Source organism: Dunckerocampus dactyliophorus, chromosome 7, assembly GCF_027744805.1.
Source record: "Dunckerocampus dactyliophorus isolate RoL2022-P2 chromosome 7, RoL_Ddac_1.1, whole genome shotgun sequence".
NCBI classification, from domain to species: Eukaryota; Metazoa; Chordata; class Actinopteri; order Syngnathiformes; family Syngnathidae; genus Dunckerocampus; species Dunckerocampus dactyliophorus.
Genome location: NC_072825.1, coordinates 29,916,989 through 29,937,614, shown reverse-complemented (window position 1 = coordinate 29,937,614; position 20,626 = coordinate 29,916,989). Strand labels below are relative to the sequence as shown.

General features: G+C 42.3%; 2 protein-coding genes across 3 annotated transcripts in view; both read right to left on the bottom strand.

Moving 5' to 3' along the window:
- The window catches only part of tars2 (threonyl-tRNA synthetase 2, mitochondrial), an 84,495-nt gene extending 82,397 nt beyond the window's left edge, over positions 1 to 2,098 (bottom strand). For both annotated transcript variants that reach the window (XR_008571980.1, XR_008571981.1), the window contains exon 1: positions 1,887 to 2,098. The gene's annotated coding sequence lies outside the window, so the exon portion shown is untranslated. The remainder of the gene's footprint in view (positions 1 to 1,886) is intronic.
- Positions 2,099 to 2,273: 175 nt separating this feature from the next.
- Positions 2,274 to 17,722, bottom strand: prpf3 (PRP3 pre-mRNA processing factor 3 homolog (yeast)). Its single transcript, XM_054781228.1, has 17 exons — positions 17,561 to 17,722; positions 17,090 to 17,236; positions 15,034 to 15,167; positions 14,748 to 14,909; positions 14,573 to 14,650; positions 14,244 to 14,497; positions 14,056 to 14,174; positions 11,506 to 11,693; positions 11,246 to 11,412; positions 11,098 to 11,180; positions 10,845 to 10,988; positions 10,653 to 10,752; positions 10,456 to 10,569; positions 8,380 to 8,498; positions 4,159 to 4,236; positions 2,744 to 2,799; positions 2,274 to 2,680 (listed from the first exon to the last, which is right to left on the bottom strand). Exons 2-17 carry the CDS (start codon positions 17,226 to 17,228, stop codon positions 2,531 to 2,533), a joined length of 2,085 nt encoding a protein of 694 aa, XP_054637203.1. The 5' UTR covers positions 17,229 to 17,236; positions 17,561 to 17,722; the 3' UTR covers positions 2,274 to 2,530.
- Positions 17,723 to 20,626: the final 2,904 nt, after the last annotated feature.

Here is a 20,626-nt window from a genome sequence, read left to right as displayed (position 1 = left end):
GTGATATTGCGAGGGAGGACCACTATTTTTCTAGTATGCTTCTCACATAGTTCCCTCAACTTTCATTAGGGGTTGGCAGAAGAATCCAAACTACGCACAAATGAACAAATAGATGTAGTCAGTCTAAAAAAGCAAACAATATAGGGCAGTGTCCCCCATCCATTCATTTACTTGTGACAGCCTGCCACAAATTCATTTGGACCGGCACCAGTGCATATGTCGGGTGCCACCTGCGCATGAACACATTACATAACGCACCTTAGTCCACCAGAAGTAAAGTTCATTTGTAGTTCTAAACGTTTGTTTCACTTTTCATGTTTTTTTTCCCTACTTTTTGCAAATGCATCATAAACAAATAGGCAGATTGCACAATTATGTCATTTCCCCGCCCCTTCAAAGCCACAGTGGTGTGCAGGCAGGGCCAGCAAGGCCTTCACTGCTGGCCTAAACACCATCAGAAGCACTAGCCTACATTTACACAACTTCAGTTCTCGCATTTGCTCCATGAAACGGTCCATTGTCTTCATTTTGGCACGTCTCATGGCTGCAGTGCTTCCAGTACGTGTACGATATGTTTGTCCAATCAGATTTCAGCGTCTACATGTTGCCGTGTCGATCGAATCTGCCCAGGGCCTTGAAAATCACGAGTGCTGACCACTGTCACTTCAATACTATTACCAACGGGGCAGATTTCTGATTCACCTCACAAGGCCCGTCCTCTGATCGGTTGACATCTGAAAGCTGATTCCCTAACACTCAAAGTTACCAGTGCGCCTGAACGCATCATCACTTGAACAGCACGGCGCATACTCGTTCCCGTTTCGACACAAAGAAAGGACACACGGTGTTGTTCATCGTTCTATGTGCATTATATGAACAAATAAGTGAGTTCTTATGTACATTTTATATATGTCAGACTGGGAAATTAGAGAAATATTGATTGTGAACTGCTCCAGATGATGTTGTAGTGGAGAGGTTTGGAGTTTGTACTTGTTTAGAGACAACGTATTGGAAGACAAAAATTGCCACGCATTGTTATATTGCATTGTTGCATGTTATTGATGGTTTACGTAATTGTGACGTGAAAGTGGTGACATTAAGAGGTGGATTGGGTCCTCACTGACGGCTCAGGTACTAAATTCACTGCCGGCCACTGCAAAGCCACCAATAGATTGCAGTCCTGTGGGAAAAAGTATCGCCCACTACTGCTTCCCATACCACTGATGTAATTCAATTTCAAAACACAGCAGTTTGTTAATAAAGAAACCAACGGATGGAACAACATCGTCTGCGTCTATTTGTCTCTAGGCAAATTTTCGGCAATAGATTTATGATGTCTGCTCACACAAGTGGGGGAAGCATGCATGTTGCATCAAGCACGCATTGCATCCAGCATGTAGCCGTAGAATGAGTCGAACCAGAACACAGCCAGGTGCAACAACATGACGCATCCATGTTGACGACTGTCAAGCCATAACTTGCTAGCGAGCTAGCGAGCTAGCTAGCCAGCCAGCCATAGCGACGCAACACAATGAAACTACTGAACGTTGAATTAAACGTCGAGAAATAAGTTTTAAACCACGTTCTTGTATAGCAAAACAACTTATTGGGAAATTATCGCGATGACACCAGGAGGCCACACAACTTGCAGCAAACATTAGCATGAGCTGCAATTAAATTAGCGGCCAATTTAGTCAAAGGATTAAGGACGTTTATACAGAAAAACATAATGGTGAAATTGTTTAATTGGTGATGATAATAATAAACACTGTTTCGAATTTGAAGACCCAAATACTGTACCTCGCACCACATCGGAAGCTCCATTATGATTGTGGCAACCAGAACACATTGGGACTTAGCTTAGCTTTAGCAAGCGAGCTACTCACATTTCTTGAGCCACTTCATCCAGTAGCGAACGATGAGGCCGCTGTGCTTTTTATTCTCAATGCACCAGCCGGAGAGGCTCTGGATGGAGTCCATGGTGTTGGATATTCCTTGAAAGCGGCGGTCCAAAGAGGATTCCAGGGCAGCATTGGAGCTGCGGGCTCCATGACCGCTCGCAGCTTCAGAACCGGCCGCCATCTTTGCTGTTAGCTTGTTGAAGAGGCGCGCTGCGTAGCTAATGCTAAAAGGTTTACATATTAGTATGGCTGAACACGCCCCCCGCTTTTCACTTTTATTCTAAGATCTTTTATAATTACAAATTTAATTACAAAAGTTTCACACTTCCATCTGTCACATCTGCGATATATTTGTTGATTTATTGCAGAATAGAAACCCAGTCACTGGCTGATGGCATAGATTTTTATTCATAACTTGACTAAAGAGTACATTTCAGTCATCCTATCATAAAGTAAACCGGTGGCTAAGTGGAATCTGACACAATCTAAAAACGCAGACATACACGCACGCATTCATACACGCATGATTTGTCACATGTTCTTGCAGGCTTTATTGATCCTGTTAGTTCAAGTTCAAATGTGACGCCAACCAGTCCTAGGGTCCGTGATGCGGTGTTCAGGGTCAGGCTTCAATCATCTGCACTATCCAACACGCTCTTACTGAGGGCCAGATCCCAGTAGTGTTCTGTGCCGTGCTTCTTGAAGTGTTCTCTGGCCATGCTCTCTGTGGGACACTGCTTGAACTTCATGTCCCCGTAGCTGCGCTCCTTGGCTGTGCCCTGGAACCGTTTAGTCAACATTAGCTTGTTTGTACTTCAGCGTGTTGCATTAAAATGACTCACCTCCCAAATTAAATAGCACTTGTTGTTCCTCCTCGTGTCATCATCTCCGTCTGGATCTATAGGGAAGTCACGTGCCAGCTTTAGATAGCTCCACAAACACAAAGACTTATCAAGGCTATGTTCACACTGCAGGTCAAATTCAGATTTTGCTCATATGCCACCTGTATATGATTTTTTTCATGTCAGTGTGAACAGTATAATTCCGATTTTTTTCAAATATGACTCAGGCCGTGTTCGTATGTAGATATAAATCCAATATGTATCCGATCTACTGCAGTCTGAAACCGCAGGTGGCATCTATTCATCCAAAGGTGTGGTTTACCGTGTGAGACTTGGGTGCAGGTACTCATCGATGTAGGCAAAAAGTTCTTGTCAGTCGAAAATTATTTTTAAAAAGTGTCAGTGACGTGGCTCCTGCCACCCACACGCTCCTCGCATCAGACGTCGCGGCAAGTTCTCCACGAACTGCCACCACAGCCAAAATTCTTGCCCTCTTTCTTCTTAAGCTTCTACGTGGAATAATTTGGTGAAGAAAGCATTGACTCCCATCGCACAAAATCTTGGCCAAAAACATATTAAGGAAAGCAGAGAGGCTAAAAGAGGTGATGCCCCAACTCCCCACTAATGCATTTGGCTTCAGAGCAATTTTAGGAGGCAGAAGCGCATTTGATACGAGCTCGGCTGGGATCATGTGGATGAGGGGGGAGAACACACACACACACACGACGGGAAGGAGGAAGTGAGAGAGCGGGGAAGAGTGTAGTGTGCAGAAGGTTACGTTGTAGGGAAATTTTAATGCATGCACATGCACACACGTACGCACGCGTGCACACACACACACACACAGTTGAGTTCCAAATGTAAAACTGTAAATATAGTTGGTGTTATACAGGTATTTGTAAATAAATTGTTATTTTGATGTAAAAAAAAAAAAAAAACTTTTTTGTGTTGTTTATGTTGGTATAGTTGTTTCGATATTTGAGCTGTCACAAAAGGAAACTTTTTTGTCAAAATGAAAGTTTTCACAAAAAGCTGGTTTTCTCCCTTTTCTAGTTGGAAACTGATATTTTCCTGAAACTTTCCTATGTTCTCCTGCTGATTACTACAGAACGGAAAACAGTAGAAACAGACCTTTTGGTGTGATGGAAGATGGGAGTCTAATCTTTCTTTTGGTAGGTTCCATGTTTACATAGCTATACAACACGATATTCTTTGTGCCTTGAAAGATCAGTCCAAACGGTCTAAAACGGCCAGTACCGTAGGGGTTGTCTTTTGAAAAATGTCTGGGATTGAATGAGTTAACAAGTTGTATTTTTTTGATAACGTGAACGACCACATTAAAAAAACGTGTTTTAAACCTCTGAATTGCGCATCAGAACCTGCAGTGTAAACGCAGCCCAAGACGTCGCTCTTACCATCTCTTTTGGAGTTGTGCTCCTCCCATTTGATTCTGTTCATCATGAGCCTCTTGAACTTTTTCTGAGATTTGGGGCCTGAAACAAAAAGTAAAAAAAATGTCAGACATGGAATGAAACCTAATACAAGAGTTGTGTATAAGTGGTCCTCGGTTTATGACGTTCCAGGTTATGTTTCTCGGTATGAGACACGAGAATGCAGTGTGCACCACATGCTGGGTGAAAGAACACAGTCTGAGCATGTGCAGCCACACTTTCAAAACTAACATTGCTTATTACTGTAATTTCTGATGTATAAGCTGCTATTTTTTTCCTGTCACGCTTTGAACCTTGCGGTTTATTCAGTGATGCGGCAAATACGTAGTCACGTTCTGGTCTCGAGACATCTTGTGTGCTTCGAAGCAGTCGCTTCGCGCTTCCTACACGCGCCCTCATCATGGAGAACGCCTGTGATACGGCTTTCAGGTTGAAGACCATGATCTAGCTTTTGCTCGGGTCTGCCGGTGGATCTTGGCGTGGACCGGTGTCGGGAGGTCCACTGTCACCGGCACGTTTCGGGGTGGTGGACTGCTGCGTGCTGGGGAAGACAGCACATGCTCAGGGGCTGATTTACCTCAAGACAGGGGTGGCACTGGGAGCGACAGCAAAAGATGGAGAGATGGTAGCGGGATGTGTGGCGAGAGAATTGTGGAGCTGTTCAGTTCAGAGAGTGAAGAGGCCGACTTCAGTGGTTTTAGCTCCCAGGAGGAGGAGGACGACGACGACAACAGCGATGAATGCCTTTTCTGGTTGGTTATTGTTTAACCAGCCATATTACATGCACTGTGTTATTTAATTAAAAGTGTAAAAAAATCTTTTTGCGTACTGAATATCCCATGTTAAATTTACTGGGTGCAGCTTATGTACCAGTATGGTCTTTAGTCTGGTAGTTAATTTTATACTTCATTATGTCTCCCAAGCGGCAGTGCACCAAAGAAAAGGAAAGCCATGACCAAGAAAGTGAAAATAAAAATAAAAAGCTCAGCGAGAGGAGACGAGACGCACCCACCAATATTGGCTGCTCGACTGTCGTGACCACCATTGAGGATAAAGATGACTGAATGCTAGAGGGGTCATGGATTCTGTAGTAGTATTCTGTTACAAGGTTAACCTTCCAAAGTAGCCTGGGACAATATTTTAAGAAGGGAGAAAGGCCTGCAAGACAACCACAGGGATAAAATTAAGGAGTTGTCCTCTTTTTATGGCTTTCATTTAGGGGTGCTCCGATCGATCGACCACCAATCAGTATCGGACGATTTCTGTGAAAAATCACGAGATCGGCATATGCCGATAAATGCCTTTGAACGCCGGTCACAAACGCCGACACCCGTGGCTACCACTACTGCAGCGTCCTTTCAAGCAGTGTATTGTCTTAACCTAACATCTTTGGCAGCGTCGTCATCCCACTTTCGCCACAATAACAATCAAGTCTGCTGTGTGGAACTTAACTACCAACACATGCCACTGAAACTCCTGTATCTTGCGGGGGTAGCACGTTAACAAAAACTTTAATACGGCAATTAAAGAACAAACAAAGGAGTATGGTGAGTTTTTGAGGCTTACGGTGTGATCAGTCATACGGCAGCTAATGTAGTAGGGCTGGGTGATATAGCGACATTTATATACGATATTAAAACCAACCATATTGTTGATAGTGATATAGACTGGATTTGTGCTGTATCTCCCTCATGCCTGCATGCAGGAGGAGGGAGGCGGAGCCCATTCGAAGCGACAGCGTCTGCGGTGGAAGAATTAGTCAGCAAGGAATAACGTCTGCCGCACTCATGTTGTGTTCCTCATGAAAGGACAAGCAAAGTGGTGTGCTATGATGAAGAGGTGTCCTATCACATTGCTAATATGTGGTCCCTGTTGCAACAGTGGAAAAAAACGGCTTTAAAAACCTGCTGAAAAACGATGGACTCGCGATGTCCAGCGAGCTTCGCAGTCACAATTATTTGACACGAAAAGCTCTACCACAAAAGGTACATGGAAGTTAGACAGACAGTTGCTAAGCCTGATGCACTTGACAGGTTGGTGTTCATAGCACAAAATAAGGACATGCTTATGTCTTCTAAAAATGTTTACATGAAAAAAATACTACTGTTCAATTTGAAGTATTTTTGAGTTGCTGACATTTTCAAATTTTCTCTTAAACCGGGCACTCCATCATATTTTCTTTTCTTATTTGCTGAGGATTTGAGTATAGCTAAAGGTTTGTTATTAAAAAAAAATAATTATATTTGACCTTTTTTATATTTATTTCCAAAAGAATGGCCTACTTTATTTTAGAGGCCATTTTTAAATAAGATTTTTTTTTATGTGCATCTTGCATGAAGCTTTAACAATTAAAAAAAACATCCTCATGTTACGTATTTATTTTAATAAAACAATGTGACACGTATATTTGCTTTGCTTTAAAAATATCAGGATCTATATTGTATATCCATATTCAACCTCAAGATATCGGAACATGAGTTTGGGTCCATATCGCCCAGCCCGATAATGGAGCCTTGTGGCTAACACTCGTGCGTATGTGCGTGACAGTCAGAAGGCTAAGCTAATAGACCGAAAAATTATTCAATTCATCACACACGATGAGTAGCCTTTCACAGTAGTGGTAGACACCAAATTTGCCAAGTGCTTTCTCACGTACCTAGAAGTTCCATCAATGTACTCTCACATCCAAAGTCTCCTTTGGGTTCGAATTCTGGACCCCTATATACAGTATCAGCTACACACGATAAACCCGCACAGAAAGATTTTTAGATCTTCCAGACTCTGCACCTGTTCGTGCCGTGTTTCCTGCCTCCCGCCTAAACGGTCTGTGTAATTTACTCCCGGCCCTCCTCTGTGTACGCCTCCCACCAAGCCCGCTCTGCTATGATTGGTCACACTTCCCAGGCGCTCCCACGGACTTCCGGACAGCTGCTGAACCCCTTTTGCCTGATTACTTACACAAAATAAACACAGTTAGGACTCCACGTAAATTGTTACTTACAGCATGTTCTTCTGACTCTTCGACACGACCAAGTAACGTCGGAAAAGCATCAGACTTGAACAGTTAGGCTGATAGTCCAGCTTCGTATTGGCCCATGTATACAAAACAGTCCCGTGTGAAGTGCCATTGACAGTTGAGCATATTTCAGCAATTCCAACCACTTTTGCCTGATGCTTGCCTCTTTAGGCACACCCCAACAATCATGTCCTGGGAGCCATACGTGCCAACACCACGAGCAGAGCAGAGCGGAGGGAGGGCATATAAGGAAGTCCGGGTTGCAGTGGAACTCGGTGTAAAAAACAAAAACAAAAAAACAAAAACAAAAACAAAAAACAAACAAACTGTAAAACAGCGTGCAGAGCCGTCCAAAACTGCTTTCAGAGCTCACTTCCAAATGCGCAAACCTCTTTATCTGACGCGTTGGCATCGTTTAACATTGTAACAACAATTATAGGTCAGAAAAGAGGAAAAGCTTAATAGGTCCCTTTTAAAGACGGCGTGTCATCCTTTGGACGTTTCACCAGTGATATATGTTGTCTTCAAAAAGTAAGTCAAATGTGTTTTTGTCCAAATTAAGATGATTTTTTCATATCACATAGCCAGTAGCAGGGGTGCAGCCAGAAATTGTGGGTCCCATTAAAAAAAAAAAAAAAAAAAAAAAAAAAAAGGCATTGCACCCCCACTTTAATTAATTACTCATTTTATTAGTAATTACCCATTTTTTGGGCCCCCTGGCACTCAAGGGACATTGGACTTGTCCTGACTTTGCCCTTTATACGGCACCCCTGGTCAACAGCACTATTAATGATAGCATTACATTATTAGCCAATAGCATTTTAAATAAAGTGAAAAATGTATAATTAATCCATGTGATCGGTATCTGCAAACTTCAGTCCTGGATGATCACTATCAGAATTGTCAGCATTAAACCCTGACCAGAGCATCCCTACTTTCATTTCATTCTTGTATTTCATCTCTGAGTGTATTTTATCTGTCCACGTGTTCATTTAGGTTCCCACTGACACCAACACTCCACTTACATCACACCACCTGTACTTCAAGGCTTCCTGTTTTGGAGTATTTCATGTTGCGGCCACGATCATAGACAACACTGTGGCGTAAAATCTTTGATGGCGCACAGGATGCTGCAGTGCACCTGAGAGCCATCCGATGTGTGTCCTCACCTCCTTCCACCACAACCAGGTTGACATCTCGATGGAGAACGACAGTGCCAGTCAGGTAGAGCTGGTTGGCGTTGGCTTCCACTTTAAACTTCTTCGCAGGGTTTTGTAGGTTGCGGATTCTGTGTGTTAACAAACATCTCAAAGTAAAGACAAGAAACACAGTGCACACACACACACACACACACACACACACACACACACACACACACACACACACACACACACGTTTTGGGATGGGTAAAACTTGTGTCATTGGAAATGTGTGACATGATGTCATGTATTTAAACCCCATTTAAAAACAAAGCATGAGTAATAAAGTTATTGATTTACGGGCGGAGGTTTCATTTCGTGCAGTGGCACTTCTAACACGCACATTCTTGTTTTTCTGGGCTCGATGTGAATGAGTGATTTTAAACAATGTGCATGGCATTGTTCATCTGACACAGTGAATACCCACACATTTGTGATTCAGCATTCACGGGCCTTGCGGATTTTTGGTAAAAGAATAAATCAATAAATTTTTTTTCTACATAAATCATCTCATTAACCAGAAGTAGGTAATCATTTCTAAAAAAGTTATACATGTAACACTGTTTAAAAAAAAAAAAAAAAAAAAAAAAAAAAATCCCACAATTTCTACATTTTCATGTCCGAATATTTTTTTTCATCAAGTGTTGAGATTTGGCGCTTTGTTCGGCGGGTCCCTGAACACACCGGAGTTGCTGTGAGACGCAAAAGTGGAACATATACATAACCTCCACACCGTGACTACGATTCTATGGAGTTCAAATCCTGCCAAAACGTCAAAAATACACAAAACATGTTTTACTAGCGCCCCACGATTCACACAAACTCAGTGTGGTTTCCTCCACGGCTCAATAAAAGCCGCCACACTTCGGAAATGAGGTTGTTTTCTTTTTTAACAATGTTAAGTAATACAGTGTATGAACGGAAATATATATTCTATATCAGGGGTGCCCATTAGAACAACCTTCAGGTACAAAACAATCCTTCAAGTACAAAAAAAAAAAAACAATTCTACAACTACAAAAAACAGATCCCCAAACAAATGCACTCTGATCCTAATCTCATAATTCCAACTAGGGTTGCGCGATATGGACCTGAGCATGTATCACGAGTCTTGTATAAAAAGAGACAAACCTTAACCGATATAATTAAATACACTTGTCTCAAATTGTAAAGCACATTTATTTATCCCAAATTCTATTTCATTTTTTTCCAAATTCCATTTTTTACATTAAAATTTCTCAAATTCCGTTTTTCACATTTTACACTTATTTGTACCAGCATAGCGTGTGTGCTTTATGGGTTAGTGAATAGAATGTCTGTTAATTAAATGCAAAAATCTTTATATTTATAATTCATCAATGGACAATTTTGCCCAGTAATTGAGAAACGGATGTAGACATGTAAAACAACACGGTGACAATATACTCATCCAGCCAGAGTCATACACACACAAGCGCACTAGCATGCTAAATTAATCTAACCCCGCCAGCTTCCATTCACGTTCCGTAGGAGGCGGTTCGGCCTGTGTTCATCGCCATTTCAACATGTTTAGTTCATCAGCTCGAGATCATCAGCTCTGCTTTTTTCCGTTTTAAATGATCATTTGTACCGGTATAAGTCATTTTCTTATCATTGGAAGAATTCATACCATTATACCGGTATATAAAAATTATCGCCCATCCCTAATTCCAACAATCACTCTTATTGCAAATGTTGATCCGAAATCGGAGGACTACATCAAGCTAGCAGGAGGGTTCAGAGGAGAAGAAGGGGGAGCGCCCCGTGCATCCAAAACAAACATTTTATGGGTGCATCAATTACTCTGGGATTTCCATCATTCCCTGGTGTTCGACAGTCGTAACCCCTGCGTAAAGCCCGGATCAACTGTATGTCACTGTATGGACCAATAAAGGCGTTACAACACGCAACGAAGTCAGCTGTGACTATTTTTTCAGGCTTCCGTTTGGTTAAAATCAAAATTAAATGTGCATTTCTGAAAGTCTCCGCGTTCGTGTTGGGTATGTACTCCCTGCTTGAAACACTAACCTGTAGACCGCAATGTGAACGCCATTGCTGAGATCTTCCTTCAACTTCTTCACCTTCTTTTCTTTCCTTTGCTCGGCCGTGAGCTTCCGCGCTGCGTTGGCTTCCTCGTGAGCCCTGCAAAAGGCAGCATGGGGAAAGCTGAGAGGAGTGCGCCGACCAAGGAGAAGAGCGGGGAGGGGTGCAAGCGGCTGACTAACTTCTGCCTCTTGGCCATCTGTGCTCTGACGTGGGCTTCCACCTTTGTGGGGTCCTGAACAGCCTCCGTCCCCAACACCCTCATCAGGTTGGAGATGCGAACTGAGGAGATGACAGCACATGTTAGATATGTTCCACTGAATCTTGCATAGTTCGTAACAACTAGTCCTTATTAGTCACGCATGTGTCGCTACCCTTTGGCTCCGGTGGAGGCATCAGTCCCAGACGGACCTTTTCTTGCACTTCTTTTTGGCCTTCCCTGCGTGTCTGCCTTCTCAGTTTCTTCTGTTCTTTCTTGGTCAAGTATAAGCCCAGCGTGACTGGCTTGTCTGTGTCAACTGAGGGGACAGAAACACAAACCCTGTAACCGGTTTAGTCCATTATGCTTGAGGCTGTGATGCGGTAATTGCACAGTGTAGTAGTGTAGGAGTTAGACGTCACACTTACTTGGCGGGCTAATTTGTGCAGGGTGTTCCACTAAGTTGGTCACACCAAAAAGCACCACCTCATCCAATTTGGTTTCTGGGGTTCTTCATGGGAAAGAGGCATATTAGAGATAAACAACCAAGCATTCGTATGTGTGGTACTCGCTTACATCTCCATGTTGGTGGGCAAGATGAAGGAGTCCCACCACTCGATGTTGGGTATTTCACTGTCTCCAATGTCCTTCCTGGGGGCAATCAGAGCCAGCTTGGTGGACGCGTGGATTCCAGTCTTCTTCGCCGCCTGGGAAATCTCATTCTGTAACCTCTCCAACTGGGCCTGTCACAACAAAACAATACAAAATGTGTATTTTCCAATCATTTAGCTGCAGAGCTCCAAACACAAAGTGGACCACGTGGAGTTAAATCCAACCTTAGTTCGGATTCGTTGAGCGATCTTCTCAAACCGCCCCTGCTCGTGGAATTTGAAGGTCTTGCGGGCCCGCTGTGGCGCTATGATGGTGACGCGATTGTCAAAGTAGGAAGTGGACTCCAACTCTTCCCCGGGCTTTTCTTTCAGCTGCTGACGGAACTGCTCTCTTTTTACCGCTCGAATGTTGGCTGGAGACAGAGAGGAACCCGTGAGGGCCACCAATTTTGGTTAAAAAAAAACAAAAAAAACAATAAATGAATATAAAACTAGAAAAGCGCTTGGAGAGCACAGATCTCCGCCAAGCGCCATAATGCCCACATATTATGATTTACACCATAAATATTAGTCCTACACTTATTTTATTAACATATTTAGATTCCTTGACCATGAAAATACACCATTAGCAATTGGATTCTTAATGATATCAATATTGGTTCAGTAGTTATTCACAAAAATAGCATTTCCGTAATGGCAGTTTTCTTTCTAGCTCCATAACTTTTGAAGACACAACATATCCAGATTCCGCAGTGTCTTGGCTTATATAAAAGGTGCTTGTTGCATGTTTATAGCTTCATTTGTTGCCTTCCTGTGATGGAAATTCCAAAAGTCCCCTATTTTTTCATATTTTGGATCATCGTATCTGGAATTATTCCGTGATCTGGATTAGTCTATTTCGTAGAGCAACAGCAGCACCCGCGACAGGTCCTTATGTCATGTCAGAGTCTCGGTTAAAAAGACCACAATTTTTACACATACAGTCCTCCCTCGCTACGTCGCGTTTCCAACATCGCTCGCCCACTCTATCGCAGTTTTTCAAAAATGTATCAATTAATGGCCGCTGTTCCGTGGTTGACTGTGGCCTGTTATTAACCTACAAGTTATGTGTAGGACAGCGACAGTGGCCAGAGCCAATGCCAGCTGTCCTCATGATATTTTCCAGGTCAGACAAAGAAATTTGCTTTTTACTGGATAATGCGGTAGCCTGCCTGGGGTCATTGGGAGGTCAAGAAGTAAACTTCCCTTCAAATAGACAGCTAGCCAGTTCTGCAGAGTCAACCCATCTGACGAAGAAGGTGGCAAAAAGAAAGAAAAGATCAGGAGTGTGGTGCAAAACCAAGCAGCCCCAAAAGTCGTGTTAATGGTAAGAAGTATTTTACTTATTATTGGTTAGCTTCAGTACAGTGTTCCCTCGCTCCATCGCGGTTCACTTTTCGCGGACTCGCTGTTTTTTTTTTTTTTTTGTGCAATTGTGTTTTTTTGTTTTTTTAAGCGTAGGAACGCTGTTACAGGCTGAGCTTGGCCCTTTAAGAAGAATTGCAGAACTGCATTGTGGAAAGTCGAGTATTGTAGTTCTGTGCTTTAGCACGCGACGGCCGTGTCTCTCTCTCCTGTCTGCACAGCCCGTTGTCTTCCGCGTCCTGATTGGCTGCCGACCATTGCCAATCAATCTCCTTCGTGCCATCTCTTGTTGTGGTCATGGCTCACAAACTAGCTAACGGCGTGAGCTGCTTGCTAACCGCCTATACTGAAAAAAAAGAATTAACAGAAGAAGCTAACCGCGTGTGACTCTGAACGCTGTATGGTTGCACTTTTTCTCCCCAACAAAACCCACGATGTCGACAAAACGTTCTGCACCCAAAAGGCAGAGGAAGCCATCGCACAAAAAGTTGGACTTCTAGACATGCTGAAGGACGGCAGAAGTTATGGCTGTAGGGCGCCATTACGGAATAAATGAAGCTTTGGTTCATGAAGGAAGGAGTAAAATAAGACGACAGGAGCAATAAGACAAGGATACAAAAACTCTACAGCCGAACGGCACCAATACGAGGCAGGGGGGTGAAATACACCTGAGTCACTTAATAATTTCTTGTGTCCAACCTAGTAGGTTGATCATGAAAATTCAAACGAAATGTGAACTTTGAGAGTGTTTAAACAAGAGAGAAATGTGAGAAAATATTAATGCCTGTCTGAGAAAAGCGTATAAAGTGTATGTTGAGGGGTTTTACAGCATTAAAACATACATAATCTTTGTAAAAACAAATGAAATTGGCTACTTCAGGGATTTCACTTATTGCAGGCTATTTTGGGAACCTATCCCCAGCAATAAACGAGGGAACACCGTATAATGCCATTGAAAAGAATAAATTCTGAGACTTTTTATATTCTATAATTGTGGGTCTTAAAAATGCACACATTTATTTATGTTCAGCGTTTAAAAATATGATATGGCTCTTATGGAAATACATTTTAAAATACGTGGCTTTCATGATTCTCTTAACCAAAAAGGTTCTCGACCACGACGCCCTCAGCCACAATTCATTCCGGTTAACATCCTCCCACGGAGAATAGCACGGGCGCAGAACGCCGACTCCGCTTGAGTGGCACACACGTGCAAAAGAGAGAACAAGTTTCCAATCGCATCATCTAGGTATGTTAATCTGACTTTTAAAAAGCCTAACACGATCTAACTAAGGTGTTTACAGGCATGCTTAAAAGCTTCTTTGGTGCGTGTAAACGTAGTGACCAGTCAGTCAGCATGGATATACATACCTTTTAGCGTGGGCATGCGGTGCGTGAGCTCGATCTCTTTACCAGTGGCATCCACTGTCCTACCCTTGTCATCCAGAATGAGCGGTGTTGGCTTATTCACTTCCTTTATTTCCACTTTTCTGGAATAGAGAATCATCTTCAATTAGCAGGGTTTTTTGTCTCTTCAGGTACTTTCTGGTATTACTCACGGCGGGGCGATTCCCATGGCGTGAAGGTTAGCCAGTGCAACAAAGTTGTGAGGGATGGTGTTTCCCAAACCTCCGAGGACGTTGGGTTGAATGGCTAACTGGGACTGGAGACGCGCCTTCTGCTCGGCGGCCTTGCGAGCCTTCTCGATGGCGTCGTTCATGAAGCTGGCTGCCTGCGAGGGCACGATGGAGCCGCCGCCACCTGCGGCAGCGTTTCCAAGAAGCCGGGACATTGCAGAGGGCTCCATTTGTGTCTGTAAAAGGAAGTAGTTTTTTTCCCCCTTCACTAGCAACCCTGTAATGTGCAGGGATAAGAATGGAGTAATTACTGCAGTAGGAGATGGGATGTTCAGTTGTTTCCTTCGTTGTTCTATTTGTTTTGTGGCTTCCTCCATCATCTGCTTGATCTGTTGGTACACAAATTACAGCAGAAAAATCAGGAACGACTGCAAAAAAAAAAGAAAAAAGGTGCACACTGCAGATGTGTTTGTGGTGATGTTATACCTGCATTTTGGTGAGCATTACAGGGCTCTCGGACGTCGCTCCTGGAATGACCTCAGGCTCCTCCACCTCCTGAAACCGAGGGACCCGCTTACGTTTGGGAACTGTACCATCTGCAGACTCCACTGCAGGTTGCTTGCCTCCTGCATCAGTCTCAAACACATCCTGGGATCACACGATAAACGGGTACCAATAAGAATGACAGCTCATAATGTCGATTAACAAAAAAAATTAAAACATGAACGGAACAGTAAGTGTTGATATCTGCATTAGGATGATACTGGTGTACCTTCAGCAATTCTCTCTTGCGGTTCTTCTCTCCGGTTCCTTTGCTGCTACGGGTGCCGCGGCTCTCCTCCAATGCTTCAAAAAGACGCTCGACGAAACCTCCGGCTGACTCGTTCAGGAAAGGGTGCAGCTGGTCTGGAACAAAAAGTGTGTGGATTGAACTAATGTCTGTAATGAGTGAGTATACCCAAAGCGCTTCACAAGGAAGTGAACCCATTATTCATTCGCTCCTCAGTCACACACTAGTGGTGGCAGCCTATATCTGTACCCACAGCTGCCCTGGAATAACCTGGCTGCCGAGTCGCGCCTACGGCATCTCCAGCCACCACCAAACTTTCATTCACATGCTGTGAATGCCCAGGGACACAACAACAGGGAGCGGTGGAGGGAGCGAGGATCGAGCCTGCAACCTTCCGGTTTCTGGACGGCCTGCTCTACCTCCTGAGCTACTACCGCCCAACATACCATGCTTCTTCTACTGCGATGCCACTGGGTGCATTTCACACAAATACCGTTTGTACAAATATTACGACTCGAAAAAGCGTCAAAATGCTGCGTGTGAGTCCGAGTGATCCTTCCTCCAGCGTGATATTAGATTGTCACTGAGAGTTGAAGGCATGGGTCCTCGACTTTGTGACGCACTTGAACTGAGACATTCCACTTGGGAATGCGTTTGGTGGATTTATTAACCCATTCAATCCCAGCCGTTTTTCAAAAGAGAGACCAATAGCTAGCATCAGGCAGCTAACAATAGCACGTAATGGGACACAACTATTTTGACTAGAAGGCCCTTAAAAAATATATATATAAACAATGCCAACAATGTTCCATGTACATAACTGACCTGCATATTAACCAGGCCACAGCAACATTGTTATTGCAGAAGCCAACGCCGAAGAACTACTTTTCTCACGCCTCTACCAAGAGGTAACAGGCCCACTCCAAAATAATCCAACCAAATTATCTATACAGCACTAGCCCACAATTCCATGTTTTGTTTATACACGGCTAGAGGGACCGTGTATATAGCTGTGATAACAATCATGTATCACAATCCGTATCATGGCAACTTACTCCAGGACATCTGTCTATCCGGTCCACCTGGTCTTGGGCATCTTTTTCAGTTGATTTGGGGTAGGTGGAAAAAAGTTGCTACCACTGAAGGGTTTGGTAGCGCTAACAATTCTTCGTTCGTGCAATGATCTCCTCTCCATACCACACGAAGCCTTTCCATCCATGGTATGTCACGTCAGTGCAGCAGAAAGACTCCATTTCTATCGGCGTGGCTTGGGGAGCTCCACATTTGCACCACCAAGTCATGCCCGTCCTGACTCTCTCGGCCCCCGTCTGCGCCGACGCTTCACCCTCTCTTCTTGCGGGCTCAGCTTCTAAAAACCCGTAGCGTCTTGTCCGTATATTCAGGCCCGAAAAGATAAGGTTCTGGATCCTCATTTGTCCAAGAGCAGTCGGCGGCAGCTCTCACAAAGTCTGACATGATTAGTAGTAGCAGACAGACACACGCTTTCTATGCTTCTCAGCGCTAGTTCTTATGAATGGGCTCTGTGAAATCAATGCAAGAAGTTCCGGTAATGCTTCAAATGACAAAAATATAGCAAAATACTGTATTACTAGGTGTGTCCCAACCCAGTTACGTGCAGCTGCTAGCTGTTAGTCTCTCCTTAGAACGCACAGAAAAAAAGATGTGTGTTCATGGGCAAAATTTTGCCCATCCACAATACTTATGTGAAACATGAACACACGTTTTTTTCTGTCGTCTGTGCATGTCCGTGCATGCTCAGTAGTGCGACATAATAGGAGGAATAAGCATGTCCTATACGTGCAGTGCTGAGCTGGCTCTTTTTATACCTTGAAAAACACACAGAAAAAAGAAAGATATGGGTGTTCATGTCTCATGTAGGGATTGTGGATGATGGGCAAAATTCCCCCCCAAAAGTGCATTTTTCTTTTAAGTAGAGGACACCCTATTCACTGGTGCACAAAGTCTATTAAAGTGAAGGTATTTGAGGTTACATGGCAACTAATGCTCATGATGTTACCTGTTGTTTTCCTTTTGTCCAGACCCTTCCCCACACACTGCAGAGCCACGGTGACCACAGTAGGCTCCGAGAAACCAAGTACCTTCTTCACCGTGCGCTCCACCCATGGCCTCAACTCCTCCACATCCCATTTCGACATTCTCTCGTCTGCAAAGAAAAACAAGACAACGGGTGCAGAGTATTGCTGAGAATATTCGAGTACATATCGTAAAAAGGGTCCACAGCCACCCAAGCTAGAACTAGCACTTTAGCTACACTGTGCAAACAATAATTAACACAGACACGCAGCAAATTACAAGAGCGCTTCCAATAGACGCAGGGGTTATTGCAGTGAAAGCATGAATGTCATTACGCAACTCATTCAAAAATGCTGTCAAAAAGTGTAAAAGTGCCTGTTTGCATGCTAATGTTAGCACTCGTAGCACCCTCCAGCGGTATGCGAGGCACAAAATAGCCGCTTCCTTCACTTACAGTTTCTTGTTTTTGCCTTTAACCGCTATAAAAGCACCCGAGTTGTAAAAGTCGCACAAGTGGAATCCGCTTGGAGAGGTTTATGAGACTTTAAACGCCAAGGTTTCACGGCAACTTTGGGTTAAGTCGCGCGGGTTCGTTCACACGACGTTGTTATGCGATGCCCCGGAAGTGGAAGTTATTTCCTCATCTTCTTCCTCGTCTATATTTGACGTTTTCTGTTGGTCGCCCCCTAGCGAACATTGTTCCATTCCTTATAATGTAATGTACAGCAATATACCTGCAATAACAATAATTATTGTGATAATAATGATAATAATATTTAGCATTATTATTACATTATACATTATATTTTTATAGATAATAATTAGGTCAAAAATAGTGCGATAACGGTGGTAACTAATTTATTTCATTAATTGCTTTAAAATTTTAAGGGTAATTAACGCATGCACATCATCAAGCCTCACCTCTCTGTTTCGACGGCAGACAGAAGCATAAAGTCACATAAAGTCTGCCGCTTTTTAATAACTTTATTCTGACCTGAACACATCAAAAGCAGTGCAATTCTAACGCCTCCAAGTCACAAACCAGTCTCCAGTCGTCTTCGGAACGACACTTCCTCATAGACCACCACGAGGTGCGTTCAATAACACGCCGAAAATCATTATAATGTCTTTATTATGCGTGTATGTATGGTCTAATTAAACAGGAAGACCATTAAAAAACAACAGCTGGATATTGTTAGCACTCGCGAGCATAACTCTTACAATTTGCTGCGTTTAAGTATGCTCGTAAATCCCAGAAAATACATCTACACTCGAAACATGTGAATTCACCTGAAATGATGTGGTGTCTTTGAATGCAACCCTATTTGGCTCCTATTTGGCTCCCAAATGTTGTGCTACCATTAGCGTTAGGCAACTACATTTTCAGACATGTGTGCTGTCTTTTAGCAGGATTTTTAACTTTCACTTTCAATCTCCTTTGTGCCTTCCTGCCAAGTCTCCTGTGTCATCGCTAGCTTGCTCGCTTGCTAGCTTGCAAGCTTGTAAATGAATCTTCAGTTCCTCTGCAGCAGTATGTTTTAACAAGGATACAAAAACACTACAGGACAGCGGAACGGCGCCAGAAAACGTGAGTGACTTAATATTTTCTTGTGTTGATCATTAAAGGTTGGTCATTCAAATTCAAACGAAGGTGTGAACTTTTTTGAGAGCGTTTAAACAAGAGAGAAATGTGAGAAAATGTTATTGCCTGTCTGAGAAAAGTGTATAAAGTGTACGGTGAGGGGTTTTACAGCCTTAAAACATATATAATCATTGCAAAAAAGTGAAGTTATATATATAATAATAATATAATATAATATAATATAATATAATATAATATAATATAATATTATATAATATAATATAATATAATATAATATAATATAAATATTCTCGTCCTGTCAATTATCTTTTTGTTCATTAAAATACAGTAAAAATGAGCGTATTTCACACATACTATAGTTGCAAATGGTGATGATTAATTAATTTGAAAACTGAGAGGAATTTTTTTACTTTTATTTTTAATAATTTGACAGCCATAATAAAATTATACAAATCATACTTTTTTCAATATATTTTTTGTATTTTATTTTAACCTTATAAGAATGTAAAAAAAATACAATTTTTCATAAATAAATCATATTTTACAATATTTCATCAGTAAACGGAAAGAACAAAAACAGTCAAGCTGTAATAAACAAGGAGTGGGTTAGCCTGTAAATGGTGTATAATACATACAGGTTTGTTTTATTCATTGTGCAATATTTTGATTCGTTTTATGATAAAACAGATCACAACATTTCTTTTAGTGGGTTTCTTCTGCGCCATCACATCATATAATGAATGATTACTGCTGCAACTCAAGCCATTCATTGATTGCTTCATTTGTCAGTGTAGAAAACATAGCTTATCTACTATTGACCTGCTCCCCACTGACCAGCCACCATTCCATGTGGTGATCAGGTGGTACCCATTTCTTCCACTCAAGCCCCACCCCCTCATTTCACTATTTTTGCAGGATGTGGGTCAGCTGAGCGGCGTTGCAGTCGCGTGAGCACGAAAGCAGTCGTGAGCCTGGGGGTGAGAATTCGTCTGCCAGATCGCCCCCATTCCCTCCCCCCCTCTGCGATGCTTATCGCCAACATTGCAGCGCCCAAATTTCTATCCCGCGTGGGACTCTGCAACTTTAATATGAGTGCACTTTTTGCGTAGTAACAACCACTTAGCCGGGAATTTTGTACTTGTGTTGGGTAAGCGGTATAGAAAATGGATGGATTGGGTGTTATGGGGGGGCCATATTTTTATTTAGATTCATTCATGTTTTCATGTATTTGATAGTCTTGTCTAACAGAGCTGCTATGGTAGTTTCGTTGCATGACAAAAAGGCTTTTTGCATTTTGTTCGTTGTTGTGGTGGAATCCAGGTTAATACAGCCATGCGTTTATTTTGAAGCTTACTTTGCACTGAACAGGAAGTCACTGTGCATGTTTTAATGCTGTGTAATGAGTAGTTAAGTTACTGTTGCGGTTTCATGCTGCTTAGCGAAGTTATGACATAATTAGGACTTTATCTCTTAATTTGCACTTTTTATCTCGTAATTTGGATTTATCTCACAATTATGACTTTATCTTAGAATTATTAATTTTTATCTCGTGATTTCGACTTTCTTATCTCATAATTTTGACTAACTCTTCATTTTGACTTTTTATCTTATAATTTTGACATTCTTATCTCAAAATTTTGACTTTTTATCTTGTAATTTCAAATTTTATCTCACAAATATGACTTTTTTAATCTTATGATCCTGCTTTTTAATGACTTAACTTTTTATCTCATAATTTCAACTTTTTATCTCGTAATTTTGACTTTTTGTCTCATAGCTATGACTTTTTTATCTCATAATTTCAACTTCTTTATCTCATAATTTTAACTATTAATCTCATAATTTTTTACTTATTATCTCATAACTATGACTTTATCTCGTAATTTTGACTTTCGTATCTCATAATTATGACTTTTT